Here is an 18,874-nt window from a genome sequence, read left to right as displayed (position 1 = left end):
GATCGAACCCACGTCCCCTGCATTGTTAGGCGGGTTTCTTAACCACTGTGCCACCAGGGAAGTCCCTGGCTGAGGTATTTTTAAAGCAAGTCCTAGACAGCCCATCATTGCTACTTGTACACTTCAGAAATGATTGTACATGTCAGAAAGAAAATGTTTATACCATTTTGTTTTGTAACCACAATGCCGTGTATCACAATTAGCAAATTTAACAATAATGTAAAAAATTTTAAGATTTAAGATGTTTATAGACCCCATGTAGTGCTTCTAGAGTGTGGTGTTTTTTTCTCTTTTGCACAGCTGCAATTGGAGGAGTTAAATACCAAGAATAAACTAGGAAGTGAAGGAGAGATCCAAGGAATTCTTGAACAGCATGTTGTATAATGTAGATCTATGTAATTGTAGACTTTATCTTGACAATTTAATTTATCTGAAAAGTCTTCATTTTTTTCCCTAAGCAAATTAGAGGTCCTGTTTTTTAGGGAGGCCCAATTTACAGATGGAAATTTTTAGGGGCAGGGAATCCTAATTTCAGACCTCAAAATGTATCTCTCTACTTTGATAACACATATATAATTTTATTAATTTTTCATTAATGTGTTTGGATATTCCTTCCACCAGGAAGAACAAAGGAAAATAGAAGAAGAGAAAGAAAAGAAAAAAGAGAATGACATGGTGTTTAAAGCATGGTTGCAAAAGAAGAGAGAGCAGGTCCTAGAAATGAGGAGAATTCAGCGAGCAAAGCAAATTGAAGACATGAACAGTAGAGTAAGTAAAACTTCTCTGCGAAAAACGAGTTCATACAGATATGAAAGTTGAATTTATTTACAGAAGGGAGTCTATCAGACTAAAAACCCATGGAAGAAGTAGAAAAAGTGGTCCAAGAACTACCCTTGCAAAAGATGCCACATGCAGATGACTTACAATTAAATTCTAAGAAGGCTTGTAAAAATCAAATGATTCCTATTTTATTCATTTATAGCACAGAAAAAGGAAAGCTACCAATTCATTTTTTTAAGATAGTATAACTTCGATATTTAAATAGGACAATGCACACAAAAACCCTACAGACTGGTCTCACAAGAGTAGACGTGTAGAAATCTTATGTGAAAAGTAACAAAGACCTCAAATTATTTAATTTTTTAAAGTTCAAAATATACAAAAAACCCAAGAGAAAGTAAAAAAATCATCTATATCCATACTATTTAAAAAATGTATATAGGGTAAAAATTGAAAATTCAATCCTAAGCCCTTCTAGGCTCATCCCCTAGTGGTAACCACTTTTAACAGTGTGCTGCAAATCCTTCCAGGTCTTATTTATATTTACATGTTTATCTGCTAAAAATTTATTATACGGTTTGCTTTTTTTTCACTCATTCATCAAGGACATATTTCTAGATCATTACATTTAGATCTTTCTTTTCAAATAGGTGCATGATATTCTACTCTTCAGAGGTAACTTAATTTATTAAACCATTCCTCATTTGTACATATTTAGATTGGTTCTAATACTGCTCTATTAATTAACAGTGCTGTTGTGAACACGTGCATTCTGTAGGAGAACATCAATATTCTGTAGGAGAGTTTCTTGGAAATTTATGACTTATTGGATGTCCAGAATGAAAGCTGTGGTTAAACATGCAAAATTAACCTCCTAAAAGGTCGTATCAATTTATAGTCCCTCCAGCAGTATAGAAGAGTGAATGTTTAACACATCCTGTCTAACATTGTACGTAGTTTATTTTCTTAATTTTTCTTCGAATTAATAATATACATTATTATTGTATATGAGCCTGTGTGTATTCTGTGAATTTCCTATTTATAGTCTTTTCTTTTTTGTTTTATTTTTCTTATTGCATTGTATATTAGAGATTTTAATCCTTTGTCTATTATGTCTGTAAATATGTTTTCCTAGGCTGACAAAATGATATATTTTTACATTTATTATGCCATTTGTAGAAATATTTAGCTTTTAAAATCTTGGGGTGGATGGTACCTTTTAAGGTAGTAGACCTGAAACCACAAACTAAAAGAGAAAATATTGAGAAATTTGTCTGCAACTGTATAGTAAAATAATACTATGCTATAACCAAGTAGGGTTTATTTTAGGAAGGAAATTATGGACCAATAATAACAAATCTATTAATATATTCAGTACATAATAGGTAGATAAAGGAGAATTTATGGTTATCTTGAAAGATATAGAAAGGGTATTTACTAGTATTTATTATAATTTATTTTTAAGTATTTCTAATAAAATGTGGGTTACAGTATAAATACCATCTTAGGAAATACTATAGGCATACCCATTAAAGTCAGAGATAGGTAAGGCTCCCCTCTATAATAAATAATTTTATTCTGGGAGTTCTATCCAATTTATTAAGAGAAAAGGAAATGAGGTATAAGTATTAGCAAAGTGGTGTTTTATATTATAAATATACAAAAATTTATAGTCTTTCTGTATTACAGCAAAAACCTCATAGAAAAATATAAAAGGGGAAGGAATATAGGCATATATAAAAAACTTTGAGCTGAACAGGAATGTGTAAGACCTCTATGGAGCGTCTTTGCAGGGGACCAAAAAGGTGAATTTGGCAAATGAAAACAATTATAATATTCCTAGATGGGGGGTAAAATATTATAAATATATGAGTTCTTTGCTAAATGAAAACAAATATGATACTCCTATAATATTCCTGGATGAATGAACTAAATATTAAAAAGATTTGGGTTCCTCCAAATTTACCTTTATATTTAATGTAATATCCTAAAAGCTGATTAGGACTTTTAAATTGTCATAATTGTTAGTGTTACTATTAATATTTATATTATTAAAGCAAAACTTTTGAATTTTCCAATAAAAAATGGACAAAGAATATGTATAGTAAGTTCAAATATGGATAAATATGGATGTCCATAATATATGAGAGCAAGATACAAATTTGGTAGAGTCAAAGAAATGCCAATTTAAATTTTTTCATGTATTCGATAGATATTTTTTTAACTGCTTACTATATGACAGATGCTATTCTAGGCACAGCATGGAAAAAATAGGTTTATTTTTAATTAATTAATTAATTAATTAATTAGTTTGAGCTGGGTCTTAGTTGCGCCAGGTGGGCTCCTTAGTTGTGGCTCGAGGGCTCCTTAGTTGCAGCTTGCAAGCTCCTTAGTTGTGGCATGTGGGCTCCTTAGTTGAGGCATGCGGGCTCCTTAGTTGTGGCAGACGAACTCTTAGTTGTGGCATGCATGTGGGATCTAGTTCCCTGACCAGGGATTGAACCCAGGCCCCCTGCATTGGGAGCATGGAATCTTAACCACTGCACCACCAGGGAAGTCCCAGAAAAATAGGTTTAGTCTATGTTTTATAACGCTCATCTAGTAGGGATTGAAAAAAAAATTTTAAGTCTCAATATAAAATAAATTTATAATTATAAATAGTGATGAATGCTATGAAAAAAAGGAGCTATGAGAGATCATAATGAGGGAAATATGTGCATCAGGAAAGATTTTTCTGTTGAGTAAAGTAGAAGTAGAAATTAGGCCAAGAATTAGAGGAATTTGTTTTAAGCCAGGAGAACATGTGAGAATGCCTGAGACAGGAACTAACCTGGTGAGTTTGAGAGGATCCAGAAAGTGAGTAGGAATCAGATCATGTGGCATGTTGGGGTCTATAATTTTGTATTTAATCCTGTCATGGGAAGCCACTGAGATTATTTAAACAGAGGAGTGATACATTAGATTTGCAATCCCACAAGATCACTCTGACTGCCATGCTGTGAATGGATTGGAGGGGGCAAGAACAGACATGCGGAGAGCACTTAGAAAGCATATATAGTTGTCTAGGTGAGAAATGATGGTGACTTGGGCTAGAATGATAACAGCAGAGAGAGAGAGAAAGAGAGATGTGAAATGTGATATTTGTTTTAGAGTATTAATTGAAGGAACTTCATAATTAACTAGATATGTGAGTGAGGAAGAATGAGGTGTAAAGAGAATACACCAGCTTTCTCTTCTGAGCAACTTGGTGGGTGATGGTGCCACTCACTGGAGCGGTAGAAAAGATACTGATTGGGGGAAATTATCATTTCAGTTGCTGAGTTTGAAGTACCTACAAAAATTTCAGGTAAAGATGTTGAAGATTGACTGAAGAAATGTGTCTAGTATTCAGGACAGAGGTTGGGACTGGAAATATGAATGAGAAGATTAGTGATTTCAAAGATGGGGATGTGGATGTGGCTATTGGAGTGGGTGGCAAGTGCAGTGAAGAAAGGCGGGGGCTTCCCTGGTGGCGCAGTGGTTGAGAATCTGCCTGCCAATGCAGGGGACGCGGGTTTGAGCCCTGGTCTGGGAGGATCCCACATGCCGCGGAGCAACTGGGCCCGTGAGCCACAACTACTGAGCCTGCACGTCTGGAGCCTGTGCCCCGCAACAGGAGAGGCCGCGATAGTGAGAGGCCCGCGCACCGCGATGAAGAGTGGCCCCCGCTTGCTGCAACTGGAGAAAGCCCTCGCATAGAAACGAAGACCCAACACAGCCAAAAAAATAAAGTAAATAAATAAACAAATAAGTCAGGAGCTCTAAAAAAAAAAGAAAGGCGTAGAAAATGAAAAAATGAAAAATCTGTGAGGCTGGATGTCGAATGGCTCATTCATTTAGTTGTAAGTGTTACTTGGGATTAGGATGGAGAGGTACATTGAGCCAGTTGTGACCAGAGATTGTTAGAGTAATATAGTCAAATAATACAAATATCAAAGGAGTGTGGCTTTACTTAAGAGTAGAGAAGAAGTAGTTCTCTACTCTTCAGGAGTTCTGAAGAAGTATGAAGGAATAAAGAGTATATTAACTTCTTCACCAGACCTCTGAAGTACCTGAAGTATGGCAAAAAATGCAGCTTCCATTTAAGAGAGAAAAGCTGTGTCTTACGGGAGAATCAGGATTTGGGTAAGAAAGGAGGTTTAAGGCCAGGGTCCTAGCAATGGTTTGGGAGAATGAGGGATGTTTGGAAGTCTTTATATTATTGAATGGGAATTGTAGAGAAGAAACTAGAAAGATTTTGGAGGGAGTGAAGGAATTTGAGATTGGGTAGGTTAGAAGGATAGCACATTACTGTAGTATTTAAGAGTAAAGAAGTTGAGAGGAGCTTATGTTTCAATCACTGACCAAGAAAAACCCCTGTGACTGCACTGCTGATAATTTCCTGGGGGATGACGGACCTTCAGGTCTCATGGCATTCAGCCTAATGTTATATTTTTATTGGGCATTTGTAAAAATAAATGCACCTTAATTTTCTATTGTGTTCTATTTAGAGATAATAAAACTTTGAATTATATTCTCTAAAAACATGAGCCACATTGAACTAATTAAAAATTTTTTTGGTTAGAAGATATCATGGTTATATATTTCCCTTTGGTATTTTAATTTTTTGCTATATTTTAAGTCTGTCTCAAAAATTAACTTTAGCTAGAAATTATATCATAAACGAATAATATTCTGAAGAACTTCTGTGAAATTTGTCTCTACTGAAGCTGAGCTATAGTATACTTTGGCAGTTGATTAATTTGGCTTATTAATGCATTGTGATAGTAAGTGTATTTTGCTGGTCACTTCTGTGGGATATTTTGTATAATGTGAGTCATAGTTTCCAGAAAATATCTTTACAATATATAGATTGTGGAATGACCTATTTTACATTGAATTAAAAATGCTTTTAGGCGATGGAATTTTTATTGCCATTTAAGGAGAAATAGCTAAAAATGTCTTTCCATCTTTGTAATGAGCTTTGCTTCTCTTGGTCAGTGTTATATATAAATGATACGTGTGCACTGTATGTATATACACACATATGTAAGCATATGTATGTGTGTCATCACTCTATCTAGGTGAACTCTCCGTGGACACTTGCATACATTTTGTATTCTACATTTGGATGTTGTGTTGTATTAATGTCAATGGGCTGAAGTTGGTCGATAATGTTGTTTAAATCTTCTATATCCTTACTGTTTTCCCCCTCTTCTATGAAGTACTGAGAAAGTTATGTTAAACTATCATTGTGTACTTGTCTATTTCCCTTCTAGTTCCATTGGGTTTTGCTTCATATTTTTAAAAGTTTTGTGTGTATGCATTTATGAATTTATGTCTTCCTGATTGAATGACATTTTCACATTATGAGTCCCTCTTATCTTGAAATCTACTTTGATGTTAATGAAGTCACAGTAACCTTCTTATGTTTAACATTTGCATGTTATAGCTTATTTCATATTTTAATTTCAATTTATCTGTCTTTATATTTGAAGAGTTACTTGTGCAAACAGCATATATTTGGATCTTTTAATCCAGAAATTTGTTACTTTTAACAGGAGTTCATTTATATTTAATTATAATTATTGATAAGGGTAGGTTTTAAGTTTACCATCTTGATATTTGCTTTCTATTTGTTTCATTTGTTTTTAACTCCATTATTCATCTTTTTTCTGCCTTCTTACAGAGATTAATCAAGTATTTAAAAAATGTTCCATTTTATTTTCTTATTGGCTTTTAGTTATTTAGTTATTAGTTATTATTATCTAGTTTTTAGTCTGAATTATTTTTGAAATCATTGCTTTAGGGATTATGATATGTATATACTAAATCATTATCAGAAATAGATTGTTTTTGAAGTTTTTTTAAAATTTGATATGGAATTTTGGGTTGACAGTTTTTTGGGTTTTTTTTCCTTTCAGCACTTTACAGATGATGTTCAGTGGTTTTCTTGCATCCATTGTTTCTAATTAGAAGTCAGTTGTAATTCTTATCATTGTCCCTTTGTATGAAATGTTTTTTCTGTGGCTACTTTAAACTTTTTCTGATGTGAATTTCAGCAGTTTAGTAGATGTGTGACTCTCTTTGAATTTGACTAACTTGGGCTTTGCTGAGCTTCTTGTATCTGTAAGTTGATGTTTTATACCAAATTTGGGAAATTTTTGCCCACTATTTTTACAAATATTTTTTTCTGCCCTATTATCTTTCTCTTATTATTCTGGAAATCCAGTTTTACATATGATAGGATACTTGTTGTTATCTCAGATGTTACTCAGGTTCTGTTTGTTAAAACATTTTTTCTTTTTTCAGCTTGCATAATTTCTATTGATCTATCTTCTGGCATTGACATCACTTAGGCAATGTCCAATCTACTGTTAAGCTCGTTCAGGGAATTTAGGTTGTTTTTTGTCTTTTAAGTTTCTATTTCTTTTTTTGTGTGTATGTGTGATCTGTTTTTTATAGTTGTATTGAAATATAATTATAAATAAAATTGTAAGATAAAGTGTACAACATAATTTGATACACATATACATTATTTTTTTTTTTTCACATATACATTATTAAAGGATTCCCCCCATTAAGTTGATTAACATATACATCACCTCCCCCGTTTTTGGAGAAAAGATTTAAGTTCTACTCTCTTGGGCAAATTTCAATTATATAATACAGTGTTATCAACTATACTCACCATATTATACATTAGATCTTCAGACTTCTTTCACCTTATAACTGAAAGTTTACACCCTTTTACCAACTTCTCCCTATTTCTCCCAACCCCACAGTTCCTCATAACCACCACTCTCCATTTCTATGAACTACACTTTTTTTTTAAGTTTCCACATGTAAATGGTGCTATGCAGTATTTGTCTCTGTCTGGCACTTATAATAAGTACTATATATATATATATATAAAATATATATTTATTATTATATATAATTCTTCACTTATAATAATGCCCTCCAGGTTCAGGTTCATCCATGTTATTGCAAGTTATAGAATTTCCTTCTTTTTGAAGGCTGAATAATATTCATGTGTGTGCGTGCATGTGTGTGTGTGACATTTCTCAAGCCATTCATTCATCTACAAACACTTAAGTTGTTTTCATACTTTGTCTATTGTGAATAATGATGCAACGAACATGGGAGTGCAGATATCTCTTCCAGATAATGTTTTGTTTTGTTTTTCCTTTGGATATATACCCAGAAGTGGGATTGCTGGATCATATAATAATTCTATTTTTAATTTATTGAGGAACCTCCACACTGTTTACCATAACGGCTATACCAGATTACATCCCCACCAACCATGCACAAAAGTTCCCTTTTCTCCACATCCTTGCCAGCATTTGTTTTCTCTTGTCTTTTTTGATAATAGTCATCCTAACATGTATGAGATGATACCTCATGGTGGTTTTTGTTTGCATTTTCCTGATGATGAGTGATGTGGAGCATGTTTTCATGTACATGTTGGCCATTTGTGTATCTTATTTGGAAAAATGTCTATTTAAGTCCTTTGCCTATTTTGTAATTGGGCTTTTTTCTTTTTTGCTATTGAATTATATGAATTCCTTGTATATTTTGGATATAACCCCTTATTGGGCATGTAGTTTGAAAATATTATATCTCAGTCAATAGGTTGCCTTTTCATTTTGTTGAAGGTTCCCTTTGCTGATCACAAGCTTTTTAGTTTGATGTAGTCCCATTTAAAAATTATTGCTTATGCTGTCTTTGTTTTGCTATCAAATCCAAAAAATCATTTCTAAGAACAATGCTAAGGAGTTTATCCTTGATATTTCTTTCTAGGAGTTGTACTGTTTCAGGTCTTACACACAGTTTTTAATCCATATTGAGTTGATTTTTGTGTATGGTGTAAGATAGGTGTTCAGTTTCATTTTTTGTATGTAGCAATTCAGTTTTACCAATTTCATTTGTTGAAAAGACTGTCCTTTCCTCATTGTTATTTTTGGTTCCTTTGTTGAAAATTAATTACCATATATGCATGCGTTGATTTTGGGCTCTCTGTTCTGTTCCATTGAACTATGTATCTATTCTGTCAGTACTATAGTGTTTGATTACTTTAGCTTTATAATATAGTTTAAAATCAGGAAGTGTGATGCTTCCAGCTTTGTTCTTCTTTCTCAAGATTACACTGGATATTTGGATCTTGTACAAATTTTAGGATTTTTTTTTCTATTTTTGTGAAAAATTCCATTGGAATTTTTATGGGGATTATAATGAATTTTTAGATTGTATGGACAATTTTTAAATAGTATGGACATTTTAACAGTATTAGTTTTTCGAGTCCATGAGCATGGAATATCTTTCCATTCATTTGTATCTTCTTCAGTTTCTTTCATCAATGTCTTTTTGTTTTCAGCATATAGATCTTTCACCTCCTTAGTTAAATTTATTTCTAAGTACATATTTCATTCTTTGTGATGCTATTTTAAAAGGACTTATTTAATTGATTCTCTTTCAGATAGTTTGTTGTTAGTGTATAGAAACACAACTGATTTTTTTTATATTGATTTTGTCTCCTGCAACTTTACTGAATTGGTTTATTAGTTCTAACACTTTTAGGGCAGTGAAACCTTTAGGGTTTCTATATCATATAGAATAATATAATAATATGTAATCTGCAAATAGAGCAGTTTTACTTTTTCCTTTCTAATTTGAATGGCTTTTATTTCTTTTTCTTGTCTGATTGCTTCAGATAGGACTTCCAAAACTGTGTTGGATAAAAGTGGTGAGAATGGGCATCCTTGTCTTGCTCCTGATATTATAGGAAAAGCTTTCAGCTTTTCACTATTGTGTATGATGTTAGCTGTGGACTTGTGATATATAGCCTTTATTATATTCTCTTTATACCCAATTTCTTGAGAGTTTTTATCATGAAAAGATATTTTGTCAAATGCTTTTTTGCATCTATCCAGATAATCATATGATTTTTATCTTTCATTTTGTTAATGTGTATAACACTGATTGATTTGTAGATTTGAACCATCCTTACATTTCTGGAAAATCCCACCTGATCATGGTATATGACCCTTTCTAATATACTGCTGAATTAGCTTTTCTAATATTTCACTGAGTATTTTTACATCTCTGTTCATCAAGGATATTGGCCTCTAATTTTGTTTTCTTGTAGTATCCTTGTCTGGCTTTGGTATCACAGTATGCTGGCCTCATAAAATGGGTTGGAAGTGTTTTCTCCTCTTCTGTTTATTGGAAGAGTTTGAGAAGAATTGGTATTAATTCTTCTGTTGATTTTCTAGAAGCCATCTGGTCTTGGACTTTTGTTTTTTGGGAGATTTTTGATTACTGATTCAATTTCATTACTAGTAATCAGTCTATTCACATTTTCTATTTCTTCCTGATTCAGTCTCGGTAGGTTGTATGTTTCTAGGAATTTATTCATTTCTTCTGGGTTTTACAGTTTGTTGGTTTATAGTTGTTCATAATCGTCTTTTATGATCCTTTGTATTTCTGTACTATTAGTTGTAATGTCTCCTTTTTCATTTATAATTTTATTAATTTGAGTCCTCTCTTCTTTTGGTAAGTTTAGCTAAATGTTTGTCTAGTTATCTTTTTAAGAAATCAGCTTTTAGTTTCTTTGATCTTTTCTATTGTCTTTTTAGTTTCTGTTGTATTTATTTACACTCTGATCTTTGTTATTTTCTTCCTTCTACTAACTTTTGGCTTAGTTTATATCTCTTTTTCTAATTACACCTCAGGTGTAAAGTTAGGTTGGTTTTTTGATCTCACCTTCTTAGAACTGTCTTTGTTGCATCCCATAAGTGTTGGTATGTTGTACTTCCCTTTTCATTTGTGTCAGGCTATTTTTTGACTTCCCATCTGGTTTTTTCCTTTGACCCATTGGTTGCTCAGGAGCACGTTAATCTCCACATATTTGTGAATTTTCCAGTTTTCTTCTTGCAGTGGATTTTTGCTATTTACTGGTCATGCCAAGTATAATCCCTTCTCAGGTCCTTTGCCCTGTTACCGTTGCTTGAAATACTCTTTTTCTAGATATCCCATAAATGGTTCCCTCACTTTCTTTTTTTTTTTTTTTTTAAATTTGTTTATTTTATTTATTTATGGCTGTGTTGGATCTTCGTTTCTGTGCGAGGGCTTTCTCCAGTTGTGGCAAGCGGGGGCCACTCTTCACCGCGCTGCGTGGGCCTCTCACTATCACGGCCTCTTTTGTTGCGGAGCACAGGCTCCAGACGCGCAGGCTCAGTAATTGTGGCTCACGGGCCCAGTTGTTCCGCGGCATGTGGGATCCTCCCAGACCAGGGCTCGAACCTGTGTCCCCTGCATTGGCAGGCAGATTCTCAACCACTGCGCCACCAGGGAAGCCCTCCCTCACTTTCTATCTATTGATAAATACCATCCTTTCTCCTCACCTCTCCCATTATTACTCTCTCTGACATATCAATCAGTCAATCAATCATATATTTTCATCTCCTTATCTTGAACAACACTGCCCTATACAGTTTTCTGTGATGATGGTAATATTCTATATCTGCAGCATCCAATAAAGTAGCCACTAACCATAATGTGACTATTAAGTATTTGAACGTGACTGAGGCACTAAATTTCTAATTTTATTTAATTTAAGTAGCTACATGTGACTAGTGACTACTTTATTGTATAGTGCAGGTATGGAATGTATGAGAAAGGGAGGCTTGTTTTTTTTTCTTTGATGCATCCCAGTAGCTATGTGCATGTAGATACTCTGTGTAGTAGATACTCTGTAAATAGCTGTTGAATGAATAGATGAACAGTGATACCCATCAATTCTGTTTATCCCTGAATTCTTAACTCTTTTAATCTATAATTGCAGATTGAACACTTCTTAGTCATCTCCAGACATTCCCAAACTTTAAGTGTTCAGCAATGGTCCTGTAGGTCCGTGGGACCTCCTCACAAAGTTCTGCATTATACATCAAAGATCCTAAATTGTATAAATTATATAAATTAGACTGAAGCATACTGGGCAATATGGGTTACAGATAAAGGAAAATGCAAGGTGTAGGAGGTGGTCTTCTCTATCACAGAGTTCATATTTGGTGAAAGTATTAAATGAATGAATCTTTTCCTTTTGTGTTCTAGCCAGGCATCCATGTGAGTCATGCTTTTCCCAAGACTAAAGAGCCCCAAATCTTTCCCTTTGCTCTCTTTATTCTCCCAAATAAGAGGTCTTTCAGCTATCCCTGAATATAGTATCCATCATGAAGTCTGAAGAACCATACAATAAGCTGCTCCCACTAGCCCATTCTTTTGACAAAATCCTCATGGCTGTTATCCTTATGAAAAAGTTCTTATGGTTGAAAATTCTCACTGCCACCCTCCATAATAATAATTACAGTTTTGGAGATGGGCTTGGCAGTTAGATGCTCTTAAAACTTAAAAACGAAAGTAGAATTTAAAAGAAAGTTTGAGTAACACAAATGTTGGGTCATTGGTTTTCAATTCCAGTGGAGCTTCCATGGAGCTTCCTTCAGGAATTGATACCAAGACCTCAACTCACTCATACTGCCTATCCCCAACATTTCTTCAACCATGTTTTATGTGTATGTGCCGTTGTGCAAAATTATTTTATTTGTCAAAGGGCTCAGCTTTGAAAAGTTTGCAGATCACTTCATTTATTGATTACCTCAGTAAGACTTTTGAAAGAAGCCAGAGAGCAGTGAGTTCAATGTTGAATTTTCTGACTAAAGGGTTATCAATGTTGCTGATTCAAAGGTCATGTATTTGGTTTGGATGCAAGGAGCGCAAGTAATGAAATTGGTATTATTATGAAAAATTGGTGAGTAGGACGTGTTCCTATAGGGTCTTATAGGCAGGGCCTCAAAAAGTAGTTTTGGTTTCTTTAAATTAAGCAAAGCTTGTTTTTGTAAACAGCAGGAAAACAGAGATCCACAGCAAGCTTTTCGATTATGGCTTAAAAAAAAGCACGAAGAACAGTTGAAAGAAAGAAAGACAGAAGAACTGCGAAAGCAAGAGGAATGCTTATTCTTCCTTAAAGGAACAGAAGGCCGTGAAAGGGCCTTTAAACAGTAAGTCAAAGGCAGGGCATTTTTCCCCCTTCCTCATGGTCATTTTAGAAAGTTATATAGTCAATAAAACTTTAAAAAATTGATCTCATTACATACCTATTCAATTTTAAAGCCACAGTTTTAACAATATGTGAGAAAATTCTTTAACTCCATATTTTGCATAATATCTATACCATTTTTTCAAGGTATTTTTCAATACTAAAATTGTTTCTTATGGCACCAGTGTGATAACCTTTGATAGCTTACCATTGATTGATTGATTGATTTGTTCATTTCTTAGAGAAATAGGCCAAATATTGGTTACAGCTTCTCCTACACAGTCCTCAGGAAAACTTAATAAAGAGTTGCATTTACCAATAAATATTTTTCTGTAAAGAAAAGCATTCAGGCTGAGGAGGAAGATCTGTACAGACCAAATGAAAAGGAGATTTGGACACATATTTTGGTAATTTAAGGCAAACCTGGTCTCCCTTCAGTTGCCTGGGTGAGAGTCTGTATTACCTGGTTTATTCTGAGGAAACAGACATGGCTTCATAATTTTGCCAGCACGCCTTGGGAGAGGGAGTGAATATTGTGTCCAGTTGTTTGTAGTTCACTTCTTTCTTTCATTTCTATCTTTTTTGCTATCTTTCTCTTTTTAGTTTCTTTGCCTCTTTCTTTCCTTTCCTTCTTTAAAAAAATATCCATATCCCTTTATTATAACAGATGCAGTGAATGTGCATTGTGGAAATGGAGGGGAATAAACTCACATTTTCATCACCCAGGAATCACTATTGTTAGCACTGTACTGCATAACTTCTAGATATTTCTCTGTACATATATTTACAGTTTTAAAATATAAATTGAGATCATACTGTATATACTGTTCTGCAATCTGCTTATTTTTGTTAATGATCTCATCTAATATCTAGCCTATAACCATTTTTTTCCCAATCGACCCCTAAATGACTACAGTTAATTTGCTCAAACTGATATCCAATTTCAAAACCACACAACATTAGATTATGAGGTTTCTTAAGTCTCTTTTATACTAATGTAGTTATTTATTTGTCTGGATTTATTTCTGAAAAAATTATATATACACACACACACCACGTATGCACTTTCATACCAGAGATGTGAGTATACAGTTATTTTTAATGTTATTTTACCTAAGCAAGTTTTATAGACTTAAATTTGTTAGAATATGGACTCTTCCTTCACCCTTTTTGATGTTTCTTATGCTTAGGCTTATTTTTCCATTTTAAGGGAGAACTATTTTATGCACTGAAAAGCAAGAGCTCTATAATTTCTCCACCAAGAAGAGCAAGGCGACATTTCTGCATGCTGGTATTCTGCATGCTACTTAAGTAATGTTTTAGAATACAGTTAGTTGCAAAAAATAAGTTATTTGGTATCTTTCAAATACTTATTTGCTTAGAAAATCATACTTTTAAAAAAAGATAGGACCTATGTCACGTAAAATAGTGTGTTTATTACTTAAAAAAGGTTTTTAGTTGGCAGTTTCCTTATTAGACAAACTTAATTTCAAACATTTGATTCTAAATGTGACTATGCTTCCTTGTATGAGCCTTTGGTATAAGCCTGAAAATTTTCAGTTAATACTAATTTGTGTTATGAACAGAGCTTTTTAATCTAAAGAAATCCAATTTCCTTTGTCTGTAGTAATAACTTTATAGCATGAAGAGTATATTCAGGTTGATACTCAACAGGTCTGTTCATGTCTTTTTCTACAGATGGCTAAGAAGGAAACGGATAGAAAAACTAGCAGAGCAACAAGCTGTCAAAGAAAGAACTAGGCAACTCCGACTGGAAGCAAAGCGTTCTAAACAGTTACAGTACCACCTATATAATATGTCAGAAGCCAGATCTTTTCGTTTTACTGATCATTACAGCTGAAGGTATCTATTAAATACTTCATTTGGAAGCTGCTGTCCTCAAAATTTTGGATATCATTTCTTATGGCCTGTGTGCTTTGGTCATACTCTAAATTATGGAAATGCTATTTATCTTTTGGTAATGTTGATAGTGAATTTATCTTATTTCTTTTAACACTAGAGCAAAATAAATTTCTTCTCTCATAGCATTGTAATGTGTTATACCACCTCTTAGTCCATGCAAAGAATTGAACAACAAATGAACTCTACATTCCTTTACTTCTAAATTATTTTAACATTTCTAGCTGGAACAGACACAAAAAAGGGACAGATATCTATTCTTAGTTTCTGTTATCATTTAAAAAAAATGCAATAGAACATTTCATAAGGCAGGAGGAGTGACCTCTTAAACAAGCCTGGTTCAAGGCCTGATACAAAGTCCTAATTATGTCAGATTTGAATTTGAATACCTATGGCAAGCTAAGCAGTCGGTTAGGCCTACTTCCACGTGTTCTTTTAAAAAAAAAAGATAGTAACAATTATGTATACTATTTTGGGTATGTTATACAAAATTATCCAGCTCTTATTGAGAGTTTATATAATGTGCCTGATATTGTTGTAAATGCTTTGCATAAATAATTTGATCTAATCCTTATAACAACCCTATTAGTCTTGCTTTGCAGATGAGGAAACCAAAGTACATAGGTGAGCAGTTTGCTCACAGATTCTGAGATCTGAATGATTGCAAAATCCTTTCTGTTAGTTATATTATAAAGCTTACATACCTTGGTAGACATTTGTGGGTATATAGGACTATACAGGAATCCAGTGTGTGGGAGAACAGTATTCTTGATATGTGTAAGAGCACTTAAGGAGTGGAGGACAAAGGCAAACATACAAGTGTGATGGGGAGTGGAGAATTGCTGTAGGAGTTCTGTTAAAGCTTCAAAAGACAAGGTTCTTATCAACTGGGTATTTGTACCTTAATCACTTGACCCTAAATTAGAAAACACAGAGAACTATTCAATCCTGTCTCAACTTCCTATAGCACTTTGAGCATACACCAGACAATTTAACATTTCATTATAACTAGTCTTGTGTTGTTTAAAGTTTATCCTTAATGATAAAAACCAATTTGGCATTTAAATATTCCACAACATTTTTACAAAAAAAGCTGTTGGAATTTTCATAAGGATTGCAGTGAATCTGTAGATGGGTTTAGGCACTATTGCCGTCTTAATGATAGTGTCTTCTAATCCATAAACACAGGATGTCTTTTCATTTAGTGCAGCAATGTTTTATAGTTTTCAGTGTACAAATTTTTCACCTACTTGGTTAAATTTATTCATAGATATTTATTCTTTTGGATTCTATTGCAAATGGAATTGTTTTCTTAATTTTCTTTATGGGTTGTATACTCAAAACACTAACATAGATGATTTTTGTGCATTGATATTGAACCCTGCAACTTTGTTGAATTTGTTTATTAGCGCTAAACTTTTCTGGTGATTTTTTTTTTTTTTGCATTTTCTCTATATAGGATAATATCATTTGCAAATAGGGGTAGTTTTACTTCTTCCTATCCAATGGGATGCCTTTTATTTATTTATTTTTCTTGCCTGATTACTCTGGCTAACATGTCTAGTATAATGTAGAGTAGTAGTAGTGAAAGTGGGCATCCTTGTCTTTTTTTCCCACAGTTTAATTGCTCTATGCATTTATTAGCTAATATTAATGCAGCAGAGGGGACAAAAGCTCACAAACACTCCACATATTTCACAAGACGCATTGCAGGAAACAAAGTGACTAAGAAGCATCAATAGTATCCTAGGGTCTTGGTGGATGCATTTCTGGAGGAGATGGACCTCTTATTTCTGGTGGAGGGGGGTCTCATTCCTGGAGGGGGCATGCCTATTGGCATTCCTCAAGTAGGGGGGAGCCCAATTGGTGGGCCCATGGGTGATCGTATACCAGGTGGAAGAGCCATAATTCCTAGAGGTGGGGTTGCTCGACCAACAGGTGTGGGGGCAGTCCCCCATCCTGGTGGATATTGAGTTGGGGCTCCAGCAATGCTGGCAGCAGCAGCAACTGCAGCAGCTGCTACAGTGCCTCTTCCCTGTGGGATCATTACCTGTTGGGATGGCCCCCAACCCCTCGGACAGGGCCTGCTAACCCAGGAGGAGCCTGGGGAATTTGAACATCAGCTGGACCATCTCTGTCAGCTGCCCTGCCAACTCCAGGGCCTCCTGCAGCTCCAGCAAGTGGTACCCAAGCAATGCCAGTATCTTTGGGGGGGGTGGTCGCTCCACAGTCATGGAAAACAAGTTCCCCCCACGCAGCAACACCTGACCCAAAACCCGTTTTTCTTCATGCTCTGCCTGCTTCGCATTCTTTGGCTTGATCTTCCTGAACTCATCACAATCACAGAGGATCAAGTTCATATGCTTGTCAAAAGCCTTGAAGGTGCCAATGAAGATCTGGCCATCTTGCAGGATACATCTCATCCTAGAGTCAATGTGCTGCGGCATCTTGCTGCTCTTTCCCAGAGTCATGACTGCTGTTCCACCAAATCCAATACCTACAGGAAAGTTTTGGGATCCTTAAGACCTAAGGGAAGGCTGTTTTTTTTTCTCTTGGAATCAGCTACCCAGGTGTTCCAATACTGCTTTAACCACCTCTTGGTGTCTCAGCTAAGAATGCCTGTCTCAGTTCCGCATGGAAATCCACCACAGGTACTTGCTGCTGCTGCTGAGACCACCTCGGGTACAGGCGACACTCCTGGTTGCTCAGCGAGGCTGTCCTTCTGCGTTTGACTTGGACTTCCACCTCTGGGATGTGCTATTCCATAGTCCATCTCAAGTGTAAGCGGTCCCTGGCCCTGCTCCATCGTGCCACTGGCCGCTTCTCAGTACAGAATGTCTCCAGCGGCCATTCCATTCTGCCTGGGCATCCTTGTTTTGTTCTTGATCTTAGGAGGAAAGTTTTAGTCTTTTAGCATTAAGTATGATGTTAGCTGTGGGTTTTCCATAAATGCCCTTTATGAAGTTGAGGAAGTTCTATTCTTATTCCTCCCCCTTACTCCTTCTATTCCTATTTTTCTGAGTGCTTTTATCATGAAAGTGTGTTGGGTTGTATCAAATGCTTTCTGCGTCAAGTGAAATGATGTGGTTTTTCTTCTTTGTTCTATTAATATGATATATTACATTGGTTGATATTCTTATATTGAACCACCCTTGCATTCCTGAGACAAATACCACTTGGTGGTATATAATCCCTTTACTATGATATTGTATTTGGTTTGCTAGTATTTTGTGAGGATTTTTTTCATCTGTATTTGTAAGAGAGATTTATCTGTAGTATTTTTTTTCTTGTGTCTTTGTCTGGCTTTGGTATCAGGGTAATGCTGGCCTCAAAATGAATTGGGAAGTGTTCCCTGTTCCCTCTGCTTTTATTTTCTAGGAAGGGACTGAGGTGGATTGGTATTAATTCTTTAAATAGTTGGTAGAATTCACTAGTGAAACTATCTGGTCCTGGACTTTTCTTTGTTGGGATGTTTTTTGTTTTTTAATATACTTTATTTTTTAGAGCAGTTTTAGGTTCACAGCAAAGTTGAGCAGAAAGTACAGAGAGTTCCCATATATCCCCTGCTCCCTCCCTCCCTAAAACCTTCCCCAGTATCAACATCCTGCACCAAAGTGGTACATTTGTTGCAATCAATGAACCTACATTGACACATCATCACCCAACATCCATAGCTCACATTAGGATTCACTCTTGGTGTTGGGAGGTTTTTGATTACTGATTTAACCTCTTGTTATAGGCTTGTTCATATTTCCTATTTCTTGAGTCAGTTTTGGTAAATTGTGTTTCTAGGAATTTGTCCATTTCATTCAGGTTATTTAATTTGTTGGTGTATAATTGTTCCTTTATTAAAATGAGGTTGGTAATAATGTCCTACTCTCATTTCTGAGTTTAGGTATTTGCATCTTCAGTTTTTCATAGTCAATCTGGCTACAGATTTGTCAATTTTGCGGATCTTTTCAAAGAACCAGCTTTTGATTTCCTTGATTGTTTTTCTATTTTATCGCCACCCTAACTTCAGTTGTCTTCCTTCTGCTAGTTTTGGGTTGTTTG

General features: G+C 34.9%; 1 protein-coding gene and 2 pseudogenes across 6 annotated transcripts in view; 1 reads left to right on the top strand and 2 right to left on the bottom strand.

The window, feature by feature from the left end:
* The window catches only part of CCDC181 (coiled-coil domain containing 181), a 52,361-nt gene that overhangs the window by 13,016 nt on the left and 20,471 nt on the right, over positions 1 to 18,874 (top strand). For 5 of the 6 annotated variants that reach the window (XM_059935909.1, XM_059935866.1, XM_059935892.1 and 2 more), the window contains 3 exons: positions 622 to 768; positions 12,709 to 12,863; positions 14,600 to 14,806. In XM_059935909.1, the coding sequence (XP_059791892.1) occupies positions 622 to 768; positions 12,709 to 12,863; positions 14,600 to 14,762 (465 nt within the window). In that variant the 3' untranslated portion in view covers positions 14,763 to 14,806. Of the gene's footprint in view, positions 1 to 621; positions 769 to 12,708; positions 12,864 to 14,599; positions 14,807 to 18,874 lie in introns of those variants that run through there. The other variant, XM_059935875.1, reaches the window with a different exon arrangement.
* On the bottom strand, positions 16,568 to 17,292 carry LOC132352727 (small nuclear ribonucleoprotein-associated protein N-like; annotated as a pseudogene).
* Positions 17,362 to 17,677, bottom strand: LOC132369859 (SNRPN upstream reading frame protein-like; annotated as a pseudogene).

This window comes from Balaenoptera ricei, chromosome 1 (assembly GCF_028023285.1).
Source record: "Balaenoptera ricei isolate mBalRic1 chromosome 1, mBalRic1.hap2, whole genome shotgun sequence".
In the NCBI taxonomy this organism is placed as follows: domain Eukaryota; kingdom Metazoa; phylum Chordata; class Mammalia; order Artiodactyla; family Balaenopteridae; genus Balaenoptera; species Balaenoptera ricei.
This window is presented reverse-complemented; position numbering and strand designations above follow the sequence as displayed.